The 27,936-nt window shown below is 41.8% G+C and overlaps 4 protein-coding genes across 4 annotated transcripts; 2 read left to right on the forward strand and 2 right to left on the reverse strand.

Moving 5' to 3' along the window:
- Nucleotides 1-2,255: 2,255 nt before the first annotated feature.
- On the reverse strand, nt 2,256-3,532 carry LOC137295188 (paired mesoderm homeobox protein 2-like). Its single transcript, XM_067826509.1, has 4 exons — nt 3,437-3,532; nt 3,213-3,314; nt 2,704-2,882; nt 2,256-2,577 (listed from the first exon to the last, which is right to left on the reverse strand). The coding sequence occupies exons 1-4, from the start codon at nt 3,530-3,532 to the stop codon at nt 2,256-2,258; spliced, it is 699 nt and encodes a 232-aa protein (XP_067682610.1).
- Nucleotides 3,533-5,994: 2,462 nt separating this feature from the next.
- LOC137295189 (homeobox protein OTX1 B-like) lies at nt 5,995-11,225 on the reverse strand. The gene is made up of 8 exons (XM_067826510.1): nt 11,130-11,225; nt 10,906-11,007; nt 10,398-10,575; nt 7,907-7,919; nt 7,176-7,284; nt 6,952-7,053; nt 6,443-6,621; nt 5,995-6,316 (listed from the first exon to the last, which is right to left on the reverse strand). Exons 1-8 carry the CDS (start codon nt 11,223-11,225, stop codon nt 5,995-5,997), a joined length of 1,101 nt encoding a protein of 366 aa, XP_067682611.1.
- A 2,577-nt stretch (nt 11,226-13,802) lies between these two features.
- LOC137295190 (homeobox protein OTX-like) lies at nt 13,803-15,225 on the forward strand. Its single transcript, XM_067826511.1, has 5 exons — nt 13,803-13,837; nt 14,055-14,118; nt 14,241-14,342; nt 14,599-14,777; nt 14,904-15,225. The coding sequence occupies exons 1-5, from the start codon at nt 13,803-13,805 to the stop codon at nt 15,223-15,225; spliced, it is 702 nt and encodes a 233-aa protein (XP_067682612.1).
- Nucleotides 15,226-15,975: 750 nt separating this feature from the next.
- Nucleotides 15,976-27,902, forward strand: LOC137294669 (uncharacterized). Its single transcript, XM_067825737.1, has 8 exons — nt 15,976-16,375; nt 16,582-16,681; nt 17,341-17,546; nt 17,774-17,938; nt 18,051-18,149; nt 18,404-18,490; nt 18,636-18,830; nt 24,738-27,902. Exons 1-8 carry the CDS (start codon nt 16,253-16,255, stop codon nt 25,131-25,133), a joined length of 1,371 nt encoding a protein of 456 aa, XP_067681838.1. The 5' UTR covers nt 15,976-16,252; the 3' UTR covers nt 25,134-27,902.
- The last annotated feature ends 34 nt before the right edge of the window (nt 27,903-27,936 follow it).

A 27,936-nucleotide genomic window follows, 5' to 3' on the forward strand; every position in this document is an offset into this window, starting at 1 on the left:
TATTGTTAGCAATCAGGAATTACCCCTTCATGCATAGCCGCCATGCTGTTTAAGCTGGAACATCTTGATTGTTTTCACAGCGATAAGAAGTGCATCTTTCTGTGTTTAATTAATGTTTAAAGGTAGCAGTCGTACCTGAGGTAGCCGTACATTAAAGAAACCTCCGACGAGTGAGCGTGTACTCACTTACTTGTCAAAACTTCACACCTGCATCAGAGAGGCCGCCCTTAGTAGCACACATGCATTGATACTACGTTTAAATGACCATGTTCTTTGTGTTACAATTTCATAAACAAACACAGCCAACAATTTACAAATCCTACCGAGGAATCCCTATAATGCATGGATGGAGCAGGCATTAAGGAAAAGAGAGGCTTCACGGGCACAACACTTTTGTTTTTAAGAGCATCAAACGCATATGCATTTACCTGAAAGTTAAAACTGGCACAAGAACAAAGCATCTAAATAATCATTATTTGCTCCAAAAGAAATAAAATTGATACATGCCACGAGTCAGGATGATGGTTTACCAGTTGCTTACACTGTTTTCATCTGGCTCTCCTACATTTGTAGGTTTGGAGAAAAATACTTGCAATTTACAAACCACGTGGCCAAAACACACACCAACCAGCACATGAAATACACCATACCCGTAATTATCCATATATTCACCTTCATTCATATCACATATGTAACTGTATGTTAAGTAAATGAATGTGGCCAATCATTTCAACATCCCACTCACGTTCCACATACCAAATTACCCATGAATACCTTTCGATATAATCGAACGGATATTAATCCTAATTCCATTTAAGCTAGAACTTGACTGGCACCATGTACATTTCATTGTGGCAATCCACGTACTCCTAAACAAAATCTTAGAATGACTGTTGTTACTACACCGAAAAGTGTTTGGTATATTTGTAATTCAAAGCTCATCTTCACACAGCGCCACTGTTCCTCAATTCCGTCCTATCCGAAGGAAGCGTCTGATAATCTAGTAAGGTGGCCATGCTTTAGGCTTTGTTTTCTTCAAAACGGTATAACCAGCTATACCGAAACGTCACTATTGTGAAAACAAAGAAGTTATCATCCATAAAATTTCGTCATCAGTATGCTTCTAGCTGGCATACGAAGCAGAGGATTTCGAAGCGCTAAATTGTTTCAGGTTGTCGATAGTCAATTTTGAGTAGCTTTGAAGCAGCTATCGCTTTCAACATAAGATTTAGGTAATGCCAAATGTACCGGTCAACATTGAAAAACATGGTCTCCTTCATTTTCCCAGTTCTTTCTTCTACACAATCCTACATGTGCCACACAGTTTGTGATTAATTCCAATTTCTACCCGTGAAGGTCCGGATCGGAACTGGTTTTCAGGAACCCATGCTTGCCGTAAAAGGTTACTGGCGGGATCGGGTAATCAGGCTCCTTGACTTGGTTGACACGTCATCGTATCCCAATTAAATAGATCGATACTCATGACGTTGATCACTGAATTGTTTGATGTAGGCTCGATTATTTACCGACCACCACCAGATAAATGGAAGATTTCTGAGCGTGACGTTAAATAAGAAACCAACCGACCTAGCAATTTCTGCTGACCATTGCATCTCTGGGACTCATGTGTGTCACTGGCTACACACGTACATGCATCTTGTAAGTTTCAATATTGATTCTCATTTTCGGATGTTGATGTGATTTCGTTTCTTATCACAGTTTATAAACGACCATCTCTCAGTGTATCCTTCGCTATTGCGTGTCGGCTTCCGGAATCAACGACATGTAGGTTGTGGATTTAGTTCCAAATCTTTGCGGGAGGTGAAGATGAATGTCTATGCCCCATATGTAATAGCAATCAATGGAAAATTGCTCAGTTCCAAGAAAGAATCCCAATCTAACTGATTCATTTGATTGTAGGGGACGAAAACTGCTTGGAAGAAGTATGTGCCCCACTCATGTCAGTGTACACAAATTGAGAGTTCGAACCCTGATTAGGATACTTTGACATATTTCTTTGTATAAGAAAATGAAATGCAATAGCTTTTTCATAATGTTTATTAGCTCAGGATCATATACAGTCATATTAAATTGATATTTGCAATCCATAACACAAACACAACAACATATACATTAATAGTAACAAAGCAAGCCAAAGATGACTTCATCATTGGACTGTTGCAACCATTTGACGTGGGCTTTATGTATGCAAAAGCGTGCTGCATTTGACCACGAATGTGATCTCCATAGGCGATCTAGACACCGATCTGGGGAAATGTCATGGGATCGCTAAGGCAGTTGAGAAGATAATTGGGGTGGTATGGACTTAGGGGAGAGCTGAAGTTGGACTGGCTGGAATACTCCGTCCACTGTTGCGGGCTTGGTGTGGCTTGGAAGGAGGTTTCTGTCATCACATGTGGGTAGTGAAGGGCACTCTGAACAGGCCGTGTACTGGATACTGCGTCAGTGAGAGCGCTGTAGACGTTGTGAGATGATGTGAACATCAAGGGATTGTAGACTGGGTCGTAGTCCGTCAGTGAGGAGTATACGGGTCCGGTGCTGGGCAGGTAGTGAAGACTGAAACCCAAGAAAAAGAAAGCGTTGTAAGCACGGGAATGAGAGGAGAGTGTGTCGAAGCTATTCAGAGCACCATGCACTTGCAAAACTAACCGATGCATGTGTGGTCGCTTGTTGTGTACTTACTTTGATTTGGGTTTGTCTTTCACGTCATCTTTCTTGGTCGCCGTGGGTGGTGTGAGCACGTGACACTTGTCCGGTACCGTTATATCACGTGACTGTGATGTGCCTTGTTGATACAGTTGCTGTCTCATCCAGTTCAAGTGAGCACCTTTAGACTGTCGCTTGAACTTGGAACGGCGGTTCTGAAACCAGATCTGTATGCCACGATGTGGCCACTTATAATGGGACATTCTAAAATTCACTGGTGTAGTATATTTGGGAAAGAGTTTTCTCCAACTATGAAACGATATTTGCAAAATACTGATTATACCCTAAATATGATACCTACGTATCTTACGCAATAAGTAAAGCAGTTGTGACTCTTGTCCAGTAGTATATATAATTGAAGGTAACTGCGTGTGTAAATGAGGGTAAAGGGGTTTATGACATTGTGATATTTCAGATAGGATGTTTTGTCCTATGAGAACTTTGCTCAAGTATAAGTGTCATTGGGGTTATATTCATCCACCTACCGATAGTCTCTCCACGTCGATGTTGATGGTGTTGGAGAGATCCTCCAAGATGGAGCTGTCAGGATACTGAGAGGACAGGAACACCTTCTCCAGCTGGGCCAACTGTGAATATGCACGATGCAGATCAAAACGGGTTTCAGATGTATTTTGGGTGATTTTCAAGATTAGCGTTTATTGTGGTGTTATCTTTATACGTTTGGAGTAATGGAATATAAAATATTTACCTGACTAGCAGAGTACTTGATTCGGTTCCTGGACGGAACGATAGCCTTGTTAATGCTACACTTGCTTGGCTTGGTCTCGGGGCTCTTCACTTTCATTTCTGCCTCGTATCTGTGTAGAAATCTTTCCAAAACGAACTGCGAATAATGTGAAGATGACGTGACAAGTTTAGACTGTTCAGATGAGCGCAGATCTATGACTAGTGCCTGAAATCAAGGCGTTTCAGCTTTTATTACCGCAACCTGACTGTCGGACTTCTTTTAAGTCCACCTCCATACACCACCCACTCATTACTTGCATTTATGTATTGTTAGCAATCAGGAATTACCCCTTCATGCATAGCCGCCATGCTGTTTAAGCTGGAACATCTTGATTGTTTTCACAGCGATAAGAAGTGCATCTTTCTGTGTTTAATTAATGTTTAAAGGTAGCAGTCGTACCTGAGGTAGCCGTACATTAAAGAAACCTCCGACGAGTGAGCGTGTACTCACTTACTTGTCAAAACTTCACACCTGCATCAGAGAGGCCGCCCTTAGTAGCACACATGCATTGATACTACGTTTAAATGACCATGTTCTTTGTGTTACAATTTCATAAACAAACACAGCCAACAATTTACAAATCCTACCGAGGAATCCCTATAATGCATGGATGGAGCAGGCATTAAGGAAAAGAGAGGCTTCACGGGCACAACACTTTTGTTTTTAAGAGCATCAAACGCATATGCATTTACCTGAAAGTTAAAACTGGCACAAGAACAAAGCATCTAAATAATCATTATTTGCTCCAAAAGAAATAAAATTGATACATGCCACGAGTCAGGATGATGGTTTACCAGTTGCTTACACTGTTTTCATCTGGCTCTCCTACATTTGTAGGTTTGGAGAAAAATACTTGCAATTTACAAACCACGTGGCCAAAACACACACCAACCAGCACATGAAATACACCATACCCGTAATTATCCATATATTCACCTTCATTCATATCACATATGTAACTGTATGTTAAGTAAATGAATGTGGCCAATCATTTCAACATCCCACTCACGTTCCACATACCAAATTACCCATGAATACCTTTCGATATAATCGAACGGATATTAATCCTAATTCCATTTAAGCTAGAACTTGACTGGCACCATGTACATTTCATTGTGGCAGTCCACGTACTCCTAAACAAAATCTTAGAATGACTGTTGTTACTACACCGAAAAGTGTTTGGTATATTTGTAATTCAAAGCTCATCTTCACACAGCGCCACTGTTCCTCAATTCCGTCCTATCCGAAGGAAGCGTCTGATAATCTAGTAAGGTGGCCATGCTTTAGGCTTTGTTTTCTTCAAAACGGTATAACCAGCTATACCGAAACGTCACTATTGTGAAAACAAAGAAGTTATCATCCATAAAATTTCGTCATCAGTATGCTTCTAGCTGGCATACGAAGCAGAGGATTTCGAAGCGCTAAATTGTTTCAGGTTGTCGATAGTCAATTTTGAGTAGCTTTGAAGCAGCTATCGCTTTCAACATAAGATTTAGGTAATGCCAAATGTACCGGTCAACATTGAAAAACATGGTCTCCTTCATTTTCCCAGTTCTTTCTTCTACACAATCCTACATGTGCCACACAGTTTGTGATTAATTCCAATTTCTACCCGTGAAGGTCCGGATCGGAACTGGTTTTCAGGAACCCATGCTTGCCGTAAAAGGTTACTGGCGGGATCGGGTAATCAGGCTCCTTGACTTGGTTGACACGTCATCGTATCCCAATTAAATAGATCGATACTCATGACGTTGATCACTGAATTGTTTGATGTAGGCTCGATTATTTACCGACCACCACCAGATAAATGGAAGATTTCTGAGCGTGACGTTAAATAAGAAACCAACCGACCTAGCAATTTCTGCTGACCATTGCATCTCTGGGACTCATGTGTGTCACTGGCTACACACGTACATGCATCTTGTAAGTTTCAATATTGATTCTCATTTTCGGATGTTGATGTGATTTCGTTTCTTATCACAGTTTATAAACGACCATCTCTCAGTGTATCCTTCGCTATTGCGTGTCGGCTTCCGGAATCAACGACATGTAGGTTGTGGATTTAGTTCCAAATCTTTGCGGGAGGTGAAGATGAATGTCTATGCCCCATATGTAATAGCAATCAATGGAAAATTGCTCAGTTTCAAGAAAGAATCCCAATCTAACTGATTCATTTGATTGTAGGGGACGAAAACTGCTTGGAAGAAGTATGTGTCCCACTCATGTCAGTGTACACAAATTGAGAGTTCGAACCCTGATTAGGATACTTTGACATATTTCTTTGTATAAGAAAATGAAATGCAATAGCTTTTTCATAATGTTTATTAGCTCAGGATCATATACAGTCATATTAAATTGATATTTGCAATCCATAACACAAACACAACAACATATACATTAATAGTAACAAAGCAAGCCAAAGATGACTTCATCATTGGACTGTTGCAACCATTTGACGTGGGCTTTATGTATGCAAAAGCGTGCTGCATTTGACCACGAATGTGATCTCCATAGGCGATCTAGACACCGATCTGGGGAAATGTCATGGGATCGCTAAGGCAGTTGAGAAGATAATTGGGGTGGTATGGACTTAGGGGAGAGCTGAAGTTGGACTGGCTGGAATACTCCGTCCACTGTTGCGGGCTTGGTGTGGCTTGGAAGGAGGTTTCTGTCATCACATGTGGGTAGTGAAGGGCACTCTGAACAGGCCGTGTACTGGATACTGCGTCAGTGAGAGCGCTGTAGACGTTGTGAGATGATGTGAACATCAAGGGATTGTAGACTGGGTCGTAGTCCGTCAGTGAGGAGTATCCGGGTCCGGTGCTGGGCAGGTAGTGAAGACTGAAACCCAAGAAAAAGAAAGCGTTGTAAGCACGGGAATGAGAGGAGAGTGTGTCGAAGCTATTCAGAGCACCATGCACTTGCAAAACTAACCGATGCATGTGTGGTCGCTTGTTGTGTACTTACTTTGATTTGGGTTTGTCTTTCACGTCATCTTTCTTGGTCGCCGTGGGTGGTGTGAGCACGTGACACTTGTCCGGTACCGTTATATCACGTGACTGTGATGTGCCTTGTTGATACAGTTGCTGTCTCATCCAGTTCAAGTGAGCACCTTTAGACTGTCGCTTGAACTTGGAACGGCGGTTCTGAAACCAGATCTGTATGCCACGATGTGGCCACTTATAATGGGACATTCTAAAATTCACTGGTGTAGTATATTTGGGAAAGAGTTTTCTCCAACTATGAAACGATATTTGCAAAATACTGATTATACCCTAAATATGATACCTACGTATCTTACGCAATAAGTAAAGCAGTTGTGACTCTTGTCCAGTAGTATATATAATTGAAGGTAACTGCGTGTGTAAATGAGGGTAAAGGGGTTTATGACATTGTGATATTTCAGATAGGATGTTTTGTCCTATGAGAACTTTGCTCAAGTATAAGTGTCATTGGGGTTATATTCATCCACCTACCGATAGTCTCTCCACGTCGATGTTGATGGTGTTGGAGAGATCCTCCAAGATGGAGCTGTCAGGATACTGAGAGGACAGGAACACCTTCTCCAGCTGGGCCAACTGTGAATATGCACGATGCAGATCAAAACGGGTTTCAGATGTATTTTGGGTGATTTTCAAGATTAGCGTTTATTGTGGTGTTATCTTTATACGTTTGGAGTAATGGAATATAAAATATTTACCTGACTAGCAGAGTACTTGATTCGGTTCCTGGACGGAACGATAGCCTTGTTAATGCTACACTTGCTTGGCTTGGTCTCGGGGCTCTTCACTTTCATTTCTGCCTCGTATCTGTGTAGAAATCTTTCCAAAACGAACTGCGAATAATGTGAAGATGACGTGACAAGTTTAGACTGTTCAGATGAGCGCAGATCTATGACTAGTGCCTGAAATCAAGGCGTTTCAGCTTTTATTACCGTAACCTGACTGTCGGACTTCTTTTAAGTCCACCTCCATACACCACCCACTCATTACTTGCATTTATGTATTGTTAGCAATCAGGAATTACCCCTTCATGCATAGCCGCCATGCTGTTTAAGCTGGAACATCTTGATTGTTTTCACAGCGATAAGAAGTTCATCTTTCTGTGTTTAATTAATGTTTAAAGGTAGCAGTCGTACCTGAGGTAGCCGTACATTAAAGAAACCTCCGACGAGTGAGCGTGTACTCACTTACTTGTCAAAACTTCACACCTGCATCAGAGAGGCCGCCCTTAGTAGCACACATGCATTGATACTACGTTTAAATGACCATGTTCTTTGTGTTACAATTTCATAAACAAACACAGCCAACAATTTACAAATCCTACCGAGGAATCCCTATAATGCATGGATGGAGCAGGCATTAAGGAAAAGAGAGGCTTCACGGGCACAACACTTTTGTTTTTAAGAGCATCAAACGCATATGCATTTACCTGAAAGTTAAAACTGGCACAAGAACAAAGCATCTAAATAATCATTATTTGCTCCAAAAGAAATAAAATTGATACATGCCACGAGTCAGGATGATGGTTTACCAGTTGCTTACACTGTTTTCATCTGGCTCTCCTACATTTGTAGGTTTGGAGAAAAATACTTGCAATTTACAAACCACGTGGCCAAAACACACACCAACCAGCACATGAAATACACCATACCCGTAATTATCCATATATTCACCTTCATTCATATCACATATGTAACTGTATGTTAAGTAAATGAATGTGGCCAATCATTTCAACATCCCACTCACGTTCCACATACCAAATTACCCATGAATACCTTTCGATATAATCGAACGGATATTAATCCTAATTCCATTTAAGCTAGAACTTGACTGGCACCATGTACATTTCATTGTGGCAATCCACGTACTCCTAAACAAAATCTTAGAATGACTGTTGTTACTACACCGAAAAGTGTTTGGTATATTTGTAATTCAAAGCTCATCTTCACACAGCGCCACTGTTCCTCAAGTCCATCCTGTCGTAAGAGGCGACTAACGGGATCGGGTGGTCAGACTCGCTGACTTGTTTGATACATGTCATCGGTTCCCAATTGAGCAGATCAATGCTCATGTTGTTGATCACTGGATTGTCTGTTCAAGACTCGATTATTTACAGACCGCCGCCATATAGCTGTAATATTGCTGACTGCGGCGTAAAACTAAACTCACTCACTCACTCACTCAAGTCCATCCTATCCGAAGGAAGCGTCTGATAATCTAGTAAGGTGGCCATGCTTTAGGCTTTGTTTTCTTCAAAACGGTATGACCAGCTATACCGAAACGTCACTATTGTGAAAACAAAGAAGTTATCATCCATAAAATTTCGTCATCAGTATGCTTCTAGCTGGCATACGAAGCAGAGGATTTCGAAGCGCTAAATTGTTTCAGGTTGTCGATAGTCAATTTTGAGTAGCTTTGAAGCAGCTATCGCTTTCAACATAAGATTTAGGTAATGCCAAATGTACCGGTCAACATTGAAAAACATGGTCTCCTTCATTTTCCCAGTTCTTTCTTCTACACAATCCTACATGTGCCACACAGTTTGTGATTAATTCCAATTTCTACCCGTGAAGGTCCGGATCGGAACTGGTTTTCAGGAACCCATGCTTGCCGTAAAAGGTTACTGGCGGGATCGGGTAATCAGGCTCCTTGACTTGGTTGACACGTCATCGTATCCCAATTAAATAGATCGATACTCATGACGTTGATCACTGAATTGTTTGATGTAGGCTCGATTATTTACCGACCACCACCAGATAAATGGAAGATTTCTGAGCGTGACGTTAAATAAGAAACCAACCGACCTAGCAATTTCTGCTGACCATTGCATCTCTGGGACTCATGTGTGTCACTGGCTACACACGTACATGCATCTTGTAAGTTTCAATATTGATTCTCATTTTCGGATGTTGATGTGATTTCGTTTCTTATCACAGTTTATAAACGACCATCTCTCAGTGTATCCTTCGCTATTGCGTGTCGGCTTCCGGAATCAACGACATGTAGGTTGTGGATTTAGTTCCAAATCTTTGCGGGAGGTGAAGATGAATGTCTATGCCCCATATGTAATAGCAATCAATGGAAAATTGCTCAGTTCCAAGAAAGAATCCCAATCTAACTGATTCATTTGATTGTAGGGGACGAAAACTGCTTGGAAGAAGTATGTGCCCCACTCATGTCAGTGTACACAAATTGAGAGTTCGAATCCTGATTAGGATACTTTGACATATTTCTTTGTATAAGAAAATGAAATGCAATAGCTTTTTCATAATGTTTATTAGCTCAGGATCATATACAGTCATATTAAATTGATATTTGCAATCCATAACACAAACACAACAAAATATACATTAATAGTAACAAAGCAAGCCAAAGATGACTTCATCATTGGACTGTTGCAACCATTTGACGTGGGCTTTATGTATGCAAAAGCGTGCTGCATTTGACCACGAATGTGATCTCCATAGGCGATCTAGACACCGATCTGGGGAAATGTCATGGGATCGCTAAGGCAGTTGAGAAGATAATTGGGGTGGTATGGACTTAGGGGAGAGCTGAAGTTGGACTGGCTGCAATACTCCGTCCACTGTTGCGGGCTTGGTGTGGCTTGGAAGGAGGTTTCTGTCATCACATGTGGGTAGTGAAGGGCACTCTGAACAGGCCGTGTACTGGATACTGCGTCAGTGAGAGCGCTGTAGACGTTGTGAGATGATGTGAACATCAAGGGATTGTAGACTGGGTCGTAGTCCGTCAGTGAGGAGTATCCGGGTCCGGTGCTGGGCAGGTAGTGAAGACTGAAACCCAAGAAAAAGAAAGCGTTGTAAGCACGGGAATGAGAGGAGAGTGTGTCGAAGCTATTCAGAGCACCATGCACTTGCAAAACTAACCGATGCATGTGTGGTCGCTTGTTGTGTACTTACTTTGATTTGGGTTGTCTTTCACGTCATCTTTCTTGGTCGCCGTGGGTGGTGTGAGCACGTGACACTTGTCCGGTACCGTTATATCACGTGACTGTGATGTGCCTTGTTGATACAGTTGCTGTCTCATCCAGTTCAAGTGAGCACCTTTAGACTGTCGCTTGAACTTGGAACGGCGGTTCTGAAACCAGATCTGTATGCCACGATGTGGCCACTTATAATGGGACATTCTAAAATTCACTGGTGTAGTATATTTGGGAAAGAGTTTTCTCCAACTATGAAACGATATTTGCAAAATACTGATTATACCCTAAATATGATACCTACGTATCTTACGCAATAAGTAAAGCAGTTGTGACTCTTGTCCAGTAGTATATATAATTGAAGGTAACTGCGTGTGTAAATGAGGGTAAAGGGGTTTATGACATTGTGATATTTCAGATAGGATGTTTTGTCCTATGAGAACTTTGCTCAAGTATAAGTGTCATTGGGGTTATATTCATCCACCTACCGATAGTCTCTCCACGTCGATGTTGATGGTGTTGGAGAGATCCTCCAAGATGGAGCTGTCAGGATACTGAGAGGACAGGAACACCTTCTCCAGCTGGGCCAACTGTGAATATGCACGATGCAGATCAAAACGGGTTTCAGATGTATTTTGGGTGATTTTCAAGATTAGCGTTTATTGTGGTGTTATCTTTATACGTTTGGAGTAATGGAATATAAAATATTTACCTGACTAGCAGAGTACTTGATTCGGTTCCTGGACGGAACGATAGCCTTGTTAATGCTACACTTGCTTGGCTTGGTCTCGGGGCTCTTCACTTTCATTTCTGCCTCGTAACTGTGTAGAAATCTTTCCAAAACGAACTGCGAATAATGTGAAGATGACGTGACAAGTTTAGACTGTTCAGATGAGCGCAGATCTATGACTAGTGCCTGAAATCAAGGCGTTTCAGCTTTTATTACCGTAACCTGACTGTCGGACTTCTTTTAAGTCCACCTCCATACACCACCCACTCATTACTTGCATTTATGTATTGTTAGCAATCAGGAATTATCCCTTCATGCATAGCCGCCATGCTGTTTAAGCTGGAACATCTTGATTGTTTTCACAGCGATAAGAAGTTCATCTTTCTGTGTTTAATTAATTTTTAAAGGTAGCAGTCGTACCTGAGGTAGCCGTACATTAAAGAAACCTCCGACGAGTGAGCGTGTACTCACTTACTTGTCAAAACTTCACACCTGCATCAGAGAGGCCGCCCTTAGTAGCACACATGCATTGATACTACGTTTAAATGACCATGTTCTTTGTGTTACAATTTCATAAACAAACACAGCCAACAATTTACAAATCCTACCGAGGAATCCCTATAATGCATGGATGGTGCAGGCATTAAGGAAAAGAGAGGCTTCACGGGCACAACACTTTTGTTTTTAAGAGCATCAAACGCATATGCATTTACCTGAAAGTTAAAACTGGCACAAGAACAAAGCATCTAAATAATCATTATTTGCTCCAAAAGAAATAAAATTGATACATGCCACGAGTCAGGATGATGGTTTACCAGTTGCTTACACTGTTTTCATCTGGCTCTCCTACATTTGTAGGTTTGGAGAAAAATACTTGCAATTTACAAACCACGTGGCCAAAACACACACCAACCAGCACATGAAATACACCATACCCGTAATTATCCATATATTCACCTTCATTCATATCACATATGTAACTGTATGTTAAGTAAATGAATGTGGCCAATCATTTCAACATCCCACTCACGTTCCACATACCAAATTACCCATGAATACCTTTCGATATAATCGAATGGATATTAATCCTAATTCCATTTAAGCTAGAACTTGACTGGCACCATGTACATTTCATTGTGGCAATCCACGTACTCCTAATCAAAATCTTAGAATGTTGTTACTACACCGAAAAGTGTTTGGTATATTTGTAATTCAAAGCTCATCTTCACACAGCGCCACTGTTCCTCAAGTCCATCCTGTCGTAAGAGGCGACTAACGGGATCGGGTGGTCAGACTCGCTGACTTGTTTGATACATGTCATCGGTTCCCAATTGAGCAGATCAATGCTCATGTTGTTGATCACTGGATTGTCTGTTCAAGACTCGATTATTTACAGACCGCCGCCATATAGCTGTAATATTGCTGACTGCGGCGTAAAACTAAACTCACTCACTCACTCACTCAAGTCCATCCTATCCGAAGGAAGCGTCTGATAATCTAGTAAGGTGGCCATGCTTTAGGCTTTGTTTTCTTCAAAACGGTATGACCAGCTATACCGAAACGTCACTATTGTGAAAACAAAGAAGTTATCATCCATAAAATTTCGTCATCAGTATGCTTCTAGCTGGCATACGAAGCAGAGGATTTCGAAGCGCTAAATTGTTTCAGGTTGTCGATAGTCAATTTTGAGTAGCTTTGAAGCAGCTATCGCTTTCAACATAAGATTTAGGTAATGCCAAATGTACCGGTCAACATTGAAAAACATGGTCTCCTTCATTTTCCCAGTTCTTTCTTCTACACAATCCTACATGTGCCACACAGTTTGTGATTAATTCCAATTTCTACCCGTGAAGGTCCGGATCGGAACTGGTTTTCAGGAACCCATGCTTGCCGTAAAAGGTTACTGGCGGGATCGGGTAATCAGGCTCCTTGACTTGGTTGACACGTCATCGTATCCCAATTAAATAGATCGATACTCATGACGTTGATCACTGAATTGTTTGATGTAGGCTCGATTATTTACCGACCACCACCAGATAAATGGAAGATTTCTGAGCGTGACGTTAAATAAGAAACCAACCGACCTAGCAATTTCTGCTGACCATTGCATCTCTGGGACTCATGTGTGTCACTGGCTACACACGTACATGCATCTTGTAAGTTTCAATATTGATTCTCATTTTCGGATGTTGATGTGATTTCGTTTCTTATCACAGTTTATAAACGACCATCTCTCAGTGTATCCTTCGCTATTGCGTGTCGGCTTCCGGAATCAACGACATGTAGGTTGTGGATTTAGTTCCAAATCTTTGCAGGAGGTGAAGATGAATGTCTATGCCCCATATGTAATAGCAATCAATGGAAAATTGCTCAGTTCCAAGAAAGAATCCCAATCTAACTGATTCATTTGATTGTAGGGGTCGAAAACTGCTTGGAAGAAGTATGTGCCCCACTCATGTCAGTGTACACAAATTGAGAGTTCGAACCCTGATTAGGATACTTTGACATATTTCTTTGTATAAGAAAATGAAATGCAATAGCTTTTTCATAATGTTTATTAGCTCAGGATCATATACAGTCATATTAAATTGATACTTGCAATCCATAACACAAACACAACAACATATACATTAATAGTAACAAAGCAAGCCAAAGATGACTTCATCATTGGACTGTTGCAACCATTTGACGTGGGCTTTATGTATGCAAAAGCGTGCTGCATTTGACCACGAATGTGATCTCCATAGGCGATCTAGACACCGATCTGGGGAAATGTCATGGGATCGCTAAGGCAGTTGAGAAGATAATTGGGGTGGTATGGACTTAGGGGAGAGCTGAAGTTGGACTGGCTGCAATACTCCGTCCACTGTTGCGGGCTTGGTGTGGCTTGGGACTTTGTTTTCCAAGCAAGTGCAGCATTAACAAGGCTATCGTTCCGTCCAGGAACCGAATCAAGTACTCTGCTAGTCAGGTAAATATTTCATATTCCATTACTCCAAACGTATAAAGATAACACCTCAATGAACGCTAATCTTGAAAATCACCCAAAATACATCTGAAACCCGTTTTGATCTGCATCGTGCATATTCACAGTTGGCCCAGCTGGAGAAGGCGTTCCTGTCCTCTCAGTATCCTGACAGCTCCATCTTGGAGGATCTCTCCAACACCATCAACATCGACGTGGAGAGACTATCGGTAGGTGGATGAATATAACCCCAATGACACTTATACTTGAGCAAAGTTCTCATAGGACAAAACATCCTATCTGAAATAGTCACAACTGCTTTACTTATTGCGTAAGATACGTAGGTATCATATTTAGGGTATAATCAGTATTTTGCAAATATCGTTTCATAGTTGGAGAAAACTCTTTCCCAAATATACTACACCAGTGAATTTTAGAATGTCCCATTATAAGTGGCCACATCGTGGCATACAGATCTGGTTTCAGAACCGCCGTTCCAAGTTCAAGCGACAGTCTAAAGGTGCTCACTTGAACTGGATGAGACAGCAACTGTATCAACAAGGCACATCACAGTCACGTGATATAACGGTACCGGACAAGTGTCACGTGCTCACACCACCCACGGCGACCAAGAAAGATGACGTGAAAGACAAACCCAAATCAAAGTAAGTACACAACAAGCGACCACACATGCATCGGTTAGTTTTGCAAGTGCATGGTGCTCTGAATAGCTTCGACACACTCTCCTCTCATTCCCGTGCTTACAACGCTTTCTTTTTCTTGGGTTTCAGTCTTCACTACCTGCCCAGCACCGGACCCGGATACTCCTCACTGACGGACTACGACCCAGTCTACAATCCCTTGATGTTCACATCATCTCACAACGTCTACAGCGCTCTCACTGACGCAGTATCCAGTACACGGCCTGTTCAGAGTGCCCTTCACTACCCACATGTGATGACAGAAACCTCCTTCCAAGCCACACCAAGCCCGCAACAGTGGACGGAGTATTCCAGCCAGTCCAACTTCAGGTTTCCCCGAAGTCCATACCACCCCAATTATCTTCTCAACTGCCTTGTGGGGGATCCGAGGTGGCCGTGTAGAGACTCCTAGGCCTGGTTCACCCCCGCAAAAAAAAAGAAAGAAAGAAAAGAAAATTATTGAAAATTATTCCAGTAATCAAATTGTGTCTCATTTTATGAATTTGAGATACAGACGTACATATTTTTATGTTCTCAATAACCCCACATCCCGAAGTCAGAAGTGTTGGGGTTAGGAGTAGATATTCGGAGTATGGCAGTACATTTTAGGTAGGGGCCTTATATTACTTACTATAGGAATTATACATATTAGGATAAAATATTTCTATTAAAATATTCGAGGTAAATCTAACCCTAACCTTCCTTGGTTACTTTTCTTAAGAATCCCCGTCGCCAGTCTTGTCAAAATGTGGCGTTGTTTTCTTTATCTTTTACAAAGCTGATTTATTTCTATGGAAATGCTCTACGTGTTCATATAACAGATCATTCTCCCCATGAATTCCTAATAATATTTTTATTGTAAATATGATTTAGCTTCTCGTGTAGCTATTATCGTGTGAGTTATGTGTCCCTCATCATCTTTGGAATGTGTAAGCTAAACTCACTCATTCTTAATAAAGAAACTGGCATCCATAAAACTCTCTTTCTTATGTCATTTATTGTACAATTATTTCTTTTACTGTTGTTTAGAACGTCACATGACAGTTGTATTTCGTATACCCCCACGCGGTTTTCGATGAGCATGTTGAGCAGGGAGTTAACTCTCTAATGACACAGACCAGTGAGACGAGTCGAGATCACATGCGCACTATAACGGGGTGTTGGTGGTCACTGCTCCTGGATGATACCGAGCAGCGACTTTACATATCAAGCAATAATTCCGCATTTGATTGGTGCTGAGTTCGGCCTTGTTGTGGTTCTGTGGATAAATGCAAGTCATGTAAGGAGAGATAATATGTGTTAGGACATCACGCACACAGGCAATATTACGTGAGAACATTATGAAAGGGTCTTTTGTAACCGGAAGTTCGGAATAACTGGTAAACAAACGTTTCAGACGCAGCCGATATGTGACCGTTTTCAAAAACCTTCTATCAACAATGTCTGGGTCAACTCAAGTAAGGGAGACCATAGAACTGCTATCAACAATACTGAATGAAAATGGAGCATCACTTGTCACCGCAGAAACATTTCGCTTGGCAAAGTTCAACAAATATGAAGCGGTAAGATTTTATCGAAAATCCTGCTTCTATACTATTTTTTCACACGAACTAGGTATGATTAGTCGTAACTATGATTCACTTGTCATCTTACTTTGTAAAACGTGACAGTATCTTGACTTGCCGCTTAAATACAACAAATGGATACTAACACATTCTGTTTTGCCCAAAGCAACATTTCAGTGTGGTTATTTTTGTCGTTATTACAGACACCTGCGTTGTGGAAGCTGTTGTTTGAGCTTGTATACTTCAGCAATTATGGAGTAGTTGACGACTCCGCTGTCAAGGCTCAGAGGCACCTTTCAGACGGTGAGGTCACGCTTTTTAAGATTCGTTATGAACTTTACAGTTGTTACGTTTTTCCTTTTCACGTTTTCTTCAGCTCAGAAAGAAGCACATCATATGATTTTATCCTGTACTTGTTTTATGATTTTAGTAGAACTTTAATTTTGGAAGAAAGTGACATGCTGAAAGTGGTGGACATGATGGTCCTACAGTCTTACTGAAGACAGTATCATTCACAATATCCCATATCAATACAAACTTGCTAACCCTGCTACCTCCCAAGAACAAATTGGTGAGAACAAAATGCCAACATGTTATAACATTGAGCAATAAATCCCAAACTGTTTGCATAATGCATTGGAAAATGGTAATGCACTCTACTCCATTTCATTCATCCACTGCTTAACAATCTGTTACAGACAAAATTATGTCTTAATCGAATGTCTTCAAACAGGTCTTCCTGTTCTTGAATGAAGAAGTGGTATAGAATATAATGTTTACGAAAAGGGCTATAATACTCACTTGATAAATTTAACACACAAAACAGGATGGAAAAGGTTTCAAATTGCCTTAGTCATAACTCAGTCACTTTGAACCACTGATAATCACTGTGGACAACATCCACACAGTTCCTACAATTGCATAGCAGTTTTTTATGCCTAAATTGACTGCTTTCTTCACAGAGGAAAAGTGTGTTCTTGTCAAGCGAGAACTACAAAGTCGTGGTTACATGTCGCATGACTTTGCTCACTTGCCAAATGATGCTTCAAGAGGAAGTCGCGAACTATTGCTGGCTATGGCTTGGCTCATGTGTAAAGAGACATTGATTGAGAGGTTCATGGACAAGTGTACATCTCCCTTAGATCAAAACATCTCACAATGGTGTAAGGTAAGGAAAATCAGATTTACAGTTTTCTCCTCATGCAAAGCACATTTCCATCAGATGATGTACTTAAAGACGTTAAACCTTCAGTTAAAACGCATGCATGCACGAACGTGCACACACACACACAGAGAAAGAGAAGCCATGTTCACACACGCACACATGACTTGAATATAGTTTGTGATAGAGACAGATTCTTACCCTTTACATAAGCATGCAATGTGTGTTTCTAGGAGTGGCCTAACTCCGCTTGTGACACGGGCCCTACTGCCAAGGGAGACTCATCTGCCACACCTGGTGAGAGAGTACAGAGGCTACTGGTTCTGAATAGTAAACTACGACTCAACCTGCGACGAATGTACGCAGCTCAGCAACATGAAGCTAAACTTTTAAACAAGGTTTGTTTTAATTTACTATTTCATTTAGTTGAATACCATCTGTGATATCATTTTGCAGTTGCAAGAATGAAAGAAATTATGTTTGAGTTAAAAACACATCTTTGATTTTCAGATTGAAAACACCACTGCCGGGGTATCAATCCGAAAAAACCATGACAATCTATCGGTATTAGAAGTCCATTTGCTGAGGCATCCACATCTGCTGAAACGAGTGAGGATTGCTATTGTTTACTTATATAAAACATAACATTCTGTTGAAGGGTCTAATCTAAGGACAAAATATCAATGACATGCTCTTCCCATGATATATTTTAAATATTTTTAAGTACAAACTTTCTGACTCCCCTAGTATATGTGTACAAAATCGATGAAATAAAGATTTCTCTTTTGAATCCACATGAAAAACCTTGTTTGAATTTCATCAGTAGCATTCAGTTACATATCCTGCTTGTATATTACATTCAGATGCTGGTGTTACTTGATAAGGACAATGAGCGCCTCCAGAACCTGATGAACTGGCGACAACATGAAGACATATTTTGGAAGTGGATGGTAAGCTGGTATTACCCTCAACTTATCTTTTGAATGCAAACTTAAGTTTTTAAGCCATAGGAATGAATTTCAGTAGATGTGCATAACAAATACATTCTTGTAGATCCATGTCAGTGGTTTCAGCATAGTATTTCCATACTTCCAGGACAGTGTCCTTGACCTGAAGGTGAAAGCTGCAGCAGAAGACCGAAACCAGAGTGAGCCTCGGTCTGGTGCTGCTTATCTCCAGACTCCACTTGATGGACCTGTGCAGATGCAGCTGGCTAGACAGCAACTGGTACAGTCCATCCTCAGCTATGAGAGCAACATAAGGAACTTGGAACAGCTGTGGGATACAAAGGTGTTTGCATTTTAAGGTTCCTATGTTGGATCAATGTCTCTGACTTTAAGACATCTTTGCACAGTTTTTCAGCATGAACTTAGTTGTTCAGAGCCAAATGGTCGAAGGTTACAAGTCAGATACTAGCTATGAGATGCATTACCTTTTGTCAAGATATTAATAGTATTTTTAACTTATCTTACCCTAGGTCTTATGCATATTACCTCAAGCTCAGCTAAACGATATCAGACAGTCGTTGATTCTCCATTCCCATGAATGGCTACCTCATGTAACAACGAATGTATAGGCACGGAAGTGATGTGATCTCTGTACCCGAGCAAAAGCGTGGGCCATCCAAAATTCACTTTTACTTTAAGAGTCCTTGAGTGAGGACATGTCGTTGGTTTGTTTCTCAGACCACCTATTTCTGGTGAATTAAAGTTAGTCACTCCTTTCTAAGGTAGGTGTGGTTCTTATTCCCTTTATTCAAGTGTAAAGACGAAAGTTTTTCACTTACCTGGCTACCTCATGTTGTTCTTCCACGTGGGTATCCCATGTCTTTCTTCCTTGTTTATACAGGTATTTGGGAAGTTTGCTAGTCTCTTGGCCCTCTTCTCTTATATATTCCATATTTCATCCGTGATTTTTCTCTCTATGGCTGGTATAGTTGTTTTTGTTTTTCGCATGTGGCACTCGCAGTGTGGGTACAGCCATTTTGGTTTGTCTCCCTCAACTGTTTTGCATAATGGGGCGTGCCTATTTTTCGTGCAGGGGTGTTTTTTGCAACACTTTTGTGTAGGGTTTTTTTTGTTAACGTAATACTTTTACGTTTTGCCCTTTTGGCATGTTACAGTGTTTGTGCATGACTCGCCAGTTTTGTCCTCAAGTCGGCCAGGGACCTGCACCCCTGGTGTCTCGATTGTGCGTCGTCAGCTTGCACCTTGGATCACTCTTGTCACCACTGTGCACCCTTGTCAACACTTTCTTGGCGGTTAAGAGGAAACACTTCAAGCAGCGTTGACGCAAGATGTCTTCCCCAGCTTCATCTTTGGGTTCTCAGTCTTTGTTGATGGATACTCCAGGCCAACGCCCTCCTTCAGTGTCAGCCTTAGAAACTCTGCATGAATCAGAAGCACCTGTGACTCAGCCACCGGATCATCAGCCTAGCGATGTCGTAGACCTATCAAGGCCTGATGCGCTCTCTCATCCTGAAGTGCAGCGCAGACGCAGGTGCTGACGCCTACCGTAATCTCTGATTCGTCTTTGCCAATGCCAGTGCCTCCTCCTACTGTTCCAGTGCCGACTTTGTTTCCAGCGCCGACGCTGACTCCGACGCCGGTGTCTAAGCTGTCCTGTACACCAGCTCCATTCCCTATGCCGGCACTGACGCAGATGCCCACACTGCTTCTTATAAGATTCCCCAAGTCTCTCACACTATTTCTAGGGAGGAGTGGATTGCCGACAGACTTCCAGATTGTCCATCGCCGTCAGCTAACAATGATGACTCGTCGGGTATTAGACTGTCACCAGAACTGTGATTCCACCACATTCCATGGTTGCCGACGCAGTTGCTCTCCACACAGACTTCTCTGAGTTATCCCTTAATCCCACTATTAAAACTCCTAAATCAAGGAAATCAGACTATAAAGTGCACAGCCTGGATTTTGCCAATTCCGGTGCTATGCTGGATGATTCCTTGAAACGCTTATCGGGTTCACCTCAGTCATCATATTGTGTGCAAGACTCAATATTGGCGGCTTTGATACAGAACTAAAGCAGATGTTAAAACCTATATCAGTCCTTGCTTTGGCCACATCAGCGATAGAACAGGCTAGGATAGAACATTTTTCAACGCTTTTCCAATGACAGGGGAAGGTGCTTCATGATTTACTTGCGCACCTACGTGCTGCACTGGCCATGACTTCAACTTTGGGTCGTTCTGGATTCTTGGAGCCTTGTTCTTGGCAGGAGGAATTTAAACGCCAATTAGTATGAGCCCCATTTATGTCGAGATTCTTATTCGATGATAAGATTCCGGAAATGTATTACCAGCACTGAAGTATCACTCTCCACGTTTGAGGTCTTGGGGTCCGCCTTTCATGGGAAACCAGCGTCCAGATACAGGGGCAAGCGCCGTTATCTGCTGAGAAGAGAGACTTTTCAGACTTCCTTCGCCAGAAGCCGTGGGCGAGGGAGAAGTGATGCCGATGGACAGAGGAGACAGCAGGAGCGTGTCCGTGAGCCTCCCCGGCATCAGGTAGGGGTAGGGGCAACCTCCTTTACTCTAGCCGATGAAGACTTGTAGGCGGGAGGCGGGAGACTAGGGATCTTCTGGCCCAAATGGAAAATCCTGGGAGACCCCTTTGTTACCAACATCCTGAGGACCGGATACAAGCTGCCAATCACTGTGTATTCTCAGGTACAACATGCTCTGTTAGCAGAAAACATTCAGATTTTATTAACCAAACAGGCAATAGAGATTGTGCGAGATCCTCACCAGACCCCGGGATTTTACTCAACCATTTTTTTAGTACCCAAGAAAGACTCAGACAAGTTGCACATTATCCACAACAATTTCAGCATTCAGCAGTCTTTATCTTCCGGAACCACCTCATTTTTGTATGATATCTCTGGAGCAGATCCGGACCAAACTAGTACCAGGAGCATGGCTAGCCCGTCTGGACCTCCAGGATGCTTATCTTCATGTACCAATTTTTCATCGGCACAGGAAGTTCCTGAGATTTGTGTTCATTACCAGTGGAGGGTCCTCCCATTTGGAATTTCCACGGCCCCATGGGTTTTTACTCGGATTACATCCCCAATTTCTTGGTTCCTACATCTGAAGGGTATAGACTTCGACCCCCACATAGACGATTCCCTCCGGAACAACCTCGATCCTCAGTTGCTATGCAAACAACTGAACTTTGTCGCTCGTCTTCTTCAGCAACTGGGGTGGATGATCAATGTTGAGAAATCTCATCTAGTCCCATTGCAGGAGTTGACATTCAGAGGAGGGGGTGGTTTCTGACACAATCCAATCTTGTCAGAATCCCTCAGGATTGGTGGTCGAAGATTCTCAGGTTTGCAAGTCGAGGTCTTGCTCATCGGGAGTGGCAGTCTTTGTTAGGCCTTCTCACGTCAGCTCAAGACTTACCACGCAGGGACATCTGATGCTTCATCCATTGCAACGGTTTCTGCTGCCTCACATTCAGGCGAACGATCTGAAGAATTCTTCTGCCTCAAAATCTTCATTCTTATCTCCGATAGTAGACAGTCGAGTCGAATGTTTGCGCTGGAGTCTCTTTGACCGACTTTCCTCACGACCACGAGTTATTCGTCGACGCATCTCTTCAAGGCTGGCGTGCCCATCTCAGCGGTCAGACCACCTAAGGGCTATGGTCAGGTGCCCAACGGGGCTGGCATGTAAACAGTCTAGAATTCCAAGCAGTGATCTTAGCAGTACAACATTGGACTTCTCGTCTGAGGAATTCCACCCTGTTGATTTCATCTGACAGCTCCACAGTGGTTTGGATGATTCACGATCAAGACACAACCAGGTCACAGCAGTTATTGAACCAGATGTTTCATTTAGCCTGTCATCTGGACGACAACAACATAGTAGTAAGGCCTCGGCATATTCCAGGGTGGAGGAAGGTCCTTGCAGGCGCCCTGTCAAGACCCGGCGAGCCATCCCCCGATGGAATGGATACTCCATCTGGAAGCCTTTCAGTTGTTATGCTGCAGCCATGGTCGCCCTCTGATGGACTTGTTTGCCACCAGTCTCAATCGGCAGTTGCTTCTGTTCGTGTCTCCCATCCCAGAGCCGGAAGCTTGGGTGGTAGACGCGATGTTGCTGTCATGGGAAGGGCTAGACACCTCTGCCTTCCCACCTCCAATACTTCTTCCAGCAGTTGTTGCCAAACTCAAACAGACAAAGAGGATCCCTGGTGTTTGCTGTTTGCCGGTGGCCAACCAGGCTGTGGTTCCCAGATCTGTGAAGTCTCGCCAGCGGAAGCCTGATACCGGATTGGCCGCATCTTCTGCGCCATCCTCACAGCCATCAGTTGCACCCCGATCCTCGTCGGTTTCATCTTCACACCTGGTTCATCTTCAGACAGCTTTGAAGGCTAAGGGCTATTCCTCGCAGGTAGCTAAAGTCATAGCTTTGGCTCACCTGGTGTCAACTAGATCTCTATATGACAACAAATGGTGTTCCTTTGAGAAGTTTTGTCATCTAAAAGTCTATAGATCCACTTAAGATTTCTCCTGAGATGATAGCCGAGTTTCTTCTTTATCTTCAAAAGTCCAGAAGCCTTAAAGGTAGTACCATTGGAACATACCTGTCGGCTTTGAATTCAGTTCTGGCCTTGAAATGTGACATGCAAGTCTCCAAAGTGCCAGAACTTTTTGCTATGCTAAGTTGGAAGACCAGAAGGTCAAGCTCCGTCCTCCAGCTTGAGACTTAAATATTGTTCTTTGGCATCTCAGAGGTTCTCCTTATGAGCCTTTGGACAAGGCTTCCTTTGAGGACCTTTCGAGGAAGACTGTGTTTGTCTTAGCTCTGGCCATGGCAGCAAGAGTGAGTGAATTTCATGCTCTGGATGTCACCCGCATTCGGTTTGAGCTATCCCGACATGGCGTTGTGCATCTTGGCTTATTACGGGACTTTATTGCTAAGAATCAACTTCCAGGTCAACCAGACAGGACATTCTCTCTTCCTCCTCTTTCTTCGATCTTTGGGCCTCACGCTGTGGAAGAATAAGTTCAGAGCACTGAAGTTGTATATTGCAAGATCAGCTTCCAGAAGATGCTCTAGGAAAAGGCTATTTATTCACTTTTCTTACTCGGGTAAAGAAGAAGTCAACAAGAATACTGTGGTGCTTTGGCTTTATCAGACCATTTTGGCTGCCTATGACGCTGCGAATCCCCCTCATACTTCAGCTAATAATCCACATGAGATTAGAGCGTTAGCTTCCACCATGGCTTTACAAAGAAATTGTACTGTCCCTGCCAATTGACGACAGTCTTTGCCAGTCATTACCTAAGGGATTTGGCTGTAGAAGATGTGGAGGGTCTGCAGTCCTTCGGTCCGCTGGTAGTTGCCCAGCAACTCACTTGGCCAGCTGCCCATTAGGTAATTACTGTTACTTACCATTGGTCTTGTGGATAACTTTCACCCTTAGGTGTCTGTGTTGTCCTTGGGATTCCTGGAGTTACTTGCTGTCTCCTGTTTCAGGATGATCCTGAGACTGCTTGTGGCTTATTCTGGATCCTGCATGGCATGTGGATGATGTTTTCTGGGGATGGTCCTTTTGGGGAGCCCGACACCACCATCCATCTGTCGAATCCATATGCATAAGACCTATGGTAAGGTAAGTTAAAAATTTATTAAAATCTAAATATTTTAGATATTTGAATACTTACCTTACCATAGGGCGGTAACTCCCTCCCAACGCTGGATGCTCCTCCCCACTCTGGGCTCCAAGGACCAAGTTTTCAGTAAAAGTGAATTCTGGATGGCCCGCGCTTGCGCATGTATGGAGATCACGTCACTTCTGTGCTTATACATTTGTTGTTACATGAGGTAACCATTCATGGGAATGGCGAATCAACGACTGTCTGATCTCGTTTAGCAGAGCTTGAGGTAATATGCATGAGACCTATGGTAAGGTAAGTATTTAAATATCTAAAATATTTAGATTTTAATAAAATTAAAAGAAACAAATCCGTAAGTTTTTCCTTAGCTTCCTCTTTTTGTGCAGCCTGTATGATTCATGCCTTGTTTTTATCTGCAGATGATCAGGTGCTTTATGCTGTGAGTGTGTGTTTGAATCAATGATTGGACTACACAAAAAATACCTGAATTTATCCTTTAACTACAAAAGTGTAATCCCAAATATAACATACCCTATGTTGTTCTTCTTGCAGAGACAGGAAATCAGCAACCATGAGCTGGACAACTTAATTGCCTCAATCAACATGGACATATCAGTCCACAAAGCTAACCTCATGCTAACTGCTGCACGTGACATAGCCGGGACACTGAATCCAGAACCGTCCTTCAGACTGGCAAGTAAAACACCTTCCCGAGGTCAGGTCAACATGGCAAATGTGCGACATTCCCCTGGTGAAAGTGGGGACAGTTGTTATACAGATATTGCCAGGGTGACGGAAGACCTGACACAACAGATCCAGGACATGCGAACTCAACTCACCCACATGCACCGAGAATGTCAGAAGACACTGCTGGGACTGGCCAGAAACATACCCTCTGCTATCTGTATAGAACCAACAGCAGTCCGAGAATCTGACCAGTATGCATAGAATGGGAATCTGCTGATTTGTTAACTTCCACGTCCTCTAATACAGTATAAAATGTTTCCATTATTGTTTGATACATACCCGGGACCTTTCTCCAGCATCAGTCAGCTTCAGCTGCAACATTGCCAACTTATTATTGGTCACCAATGCAAAACAGAATTTCTCTAATTCATGAGCGTGATATCAATGACCAACCAATATTCATGACTTCTTTAAAGGGTTTGGCGTAAGTCCACTATCAAGCTCTTCGTAAACTTTATCAAGATCAATAGACTGATAGTAGAAGTTCATTGATGGATAGTTTAAGTGACGTGTCTTCACCAGCAGGACTTCATGATTTAAAGTGATGATTTAGATATATGAATAATACTTTCTACCTTTCCATCATGTGTAACAGCTTCAATGACTTTCTAAAACTGTTCCAGCTGCCATTAAAATAATAAATCTATCTGGGCGACTAGATTCAGCAGTGCCAGAGGCAATGCTTTAAGCAGGAGACTTGTTGTTTGATGTTACTCTTTAAGGTCTGCCTGAGGAATAATACAAGACTTCTTTGATGAGATTCTTTATACCTAGTATATCCAAAGAGCACCAAGAATACTTCAGCCCTGAAAATGTATTACCGCGGTAATGTAATATGGTGGATTTTATCATACAAACGTAGTTTTTGGCATATCAGTACCTTATTATCTAAATTCATGATATGCAGAGACACCTATGCATACTTTGACATGTTTGAAAGGAGATCAGAAGCTCTGTCCGCTAGTGTTAGAATGTTTGGGGGGGAGGGGTGATAAATGTACAAGAATAAATGATAAATGTACAAGCTATGGATGGGACTGAGATTTGATGCTGGTGTTGACAACTCACCAGATTGGCTAACTACATCCCTGCATATCCCTTCAGAGTTGTATCCCCTAGTCATTCTGAGTTTGAACAGTAAGACTCTGATCTTGAGTTTGCAAGTAGCATCCGTACTTCTGTGGAAGCTGTCTAAACTGGCACTCAAATAGTCTGGTTTAGACAATATGACAGATTGTAGAGCTGATGATAAATATACAAGCTATGGATGGGACTGAGATTTGATGCTGGTGTTGACAACTCACCAGATTGAACAGATGCAGGTTTTGACAGCTTCCACTGTACCTATTTCACATAAGTGGCATGTGTTTACCTCACCTCAAAGAAACCTAATTCGTTATCTTATTGTTTCAGCATAAAGAAACAAACTTTGCCCTAATTCATTAGGGGTGCAGTTTCATTTATTTCTGTCCATGCTGAAGATTGCTTCAATTCATGTATTCATAATTTGGAAAAAAATGTTTTGAACAATTTTTCATAAGGATGCCTGAAGAAGGCCTTCTTTAGAGTTACCTCCCTTCCATGACCAGTGCCTCCTGGATATATACTGCTGAAACAATCTACCAGGCATGTATATACCATGCAGCAGTATCCATTTGTATTGTAGACCCCAGCATATTTTGTTAAGACAGTTTCAACACTCTAGGCAATGTGTATTCGAAGAGTATGACACTTTCCAACTATTTCATGCAGCTGACATGAGTTCTGGCAGTTAGAAATCACTGGCCTCTCAGAAGCTTTGCTAGCAGCTCTCTCTTTTAAGATTATGTCATATTTCATCAATATTTTCCCAATTTCAGTATTCAAATATAGATAATTTATATATGCTGAAAAACGTATCACAATTGGCAATTTGAAGCGCATTCATTTGAAAGGTTTTGAAAGGTGTACTGTCATTAATATCCTCGATCAGCATATTGTCTAGAAATATATAAAATAAGGGTTTCAGTATGATACATATCAGCATATGTAAATATTGTTATATTATGACTCTAAATGATTTTTAGGTTTGGACACACATTTCACGTCGTCAAACAACTAAGCTGCTAAGAATATATGAGTTTTTACAACATGACTTGGCAGTTGTAATTAGTTGAATACCTGTTGCCACATGTGGTCACATTATTGTCACACATAGTTCTCTTATTATTGCCACATAGTGGCTTGGTTGACCATAATGTTCACATCTGTTATGTTGCTGGGCAGTGGGGTAGCCTAGTGGTTAAAGAGTTCACTCATCTCACTCATCTACCTTGAGCAAGGTGACACACACTGAGGCATGTACACCTTAAGACATAGCTAAGACCAGGCATGGCGCAGTGGTTGGTTGTAATGTGTTGTTTGTTGACTATAATGTAGATGAGTTGAACATGCAAAAGTGTTTTCCTGCATGTACTTTGTTCATTGTTCTTTGTTGTTTTTATGCATGAAACACTGCCGTTTGAAGGGAATATCTTATATGGCATAAACATATGGATGCCTAATCATTCTCATATGGTACTTTTAAACATACCTGGAACTGCAGTAATGAGAATGATGATTCTTAGCAGTTTGTCAAGATCACCATCAGTATTGCAATTTAAAAGGTATCACTTCGTCAGATGCAAATGTGAAGATCGTTATCTTCTTATGTATATACATGTAATACTCAAAAGGACCTTTATGGTCAGGCAAACTTTTCTTATTACTGTAGTTAATTTGTCATGGCTCCTGATTCTAAATATTTCTATACTGACTCTGTCATGGCATGACAAGTTAACTACAGAAGGAAATAAGTGGTGCCTCACATCTTTTCAATAAGAAAGATATATTGAAAGGCTGCATTTTATATGATTTCATTATATGTTCAACAAGTTCTGAAATATATTTGTCACATTTGTCTTTTGGTATAAATATGTTCCCACAGGTAAACAGAATCTGTTGTATTTGTTTTATATGTGCATGT

This window comes from Haliotis asinina, chromosome 8 (genome assembly GCF_037392515.1).
Source record: "Haliotis asinina isolate JCU_RB_2024 chromosome 8, JCU_Hal_asi_v2, whole genome shotgun sequence".
Lineage (NCBI taxonomy): Eukaryota > Metazoa > Mollusca > Gastropoda > Lepetellida > Haliotidae > Haliotis > Haliotis asinina.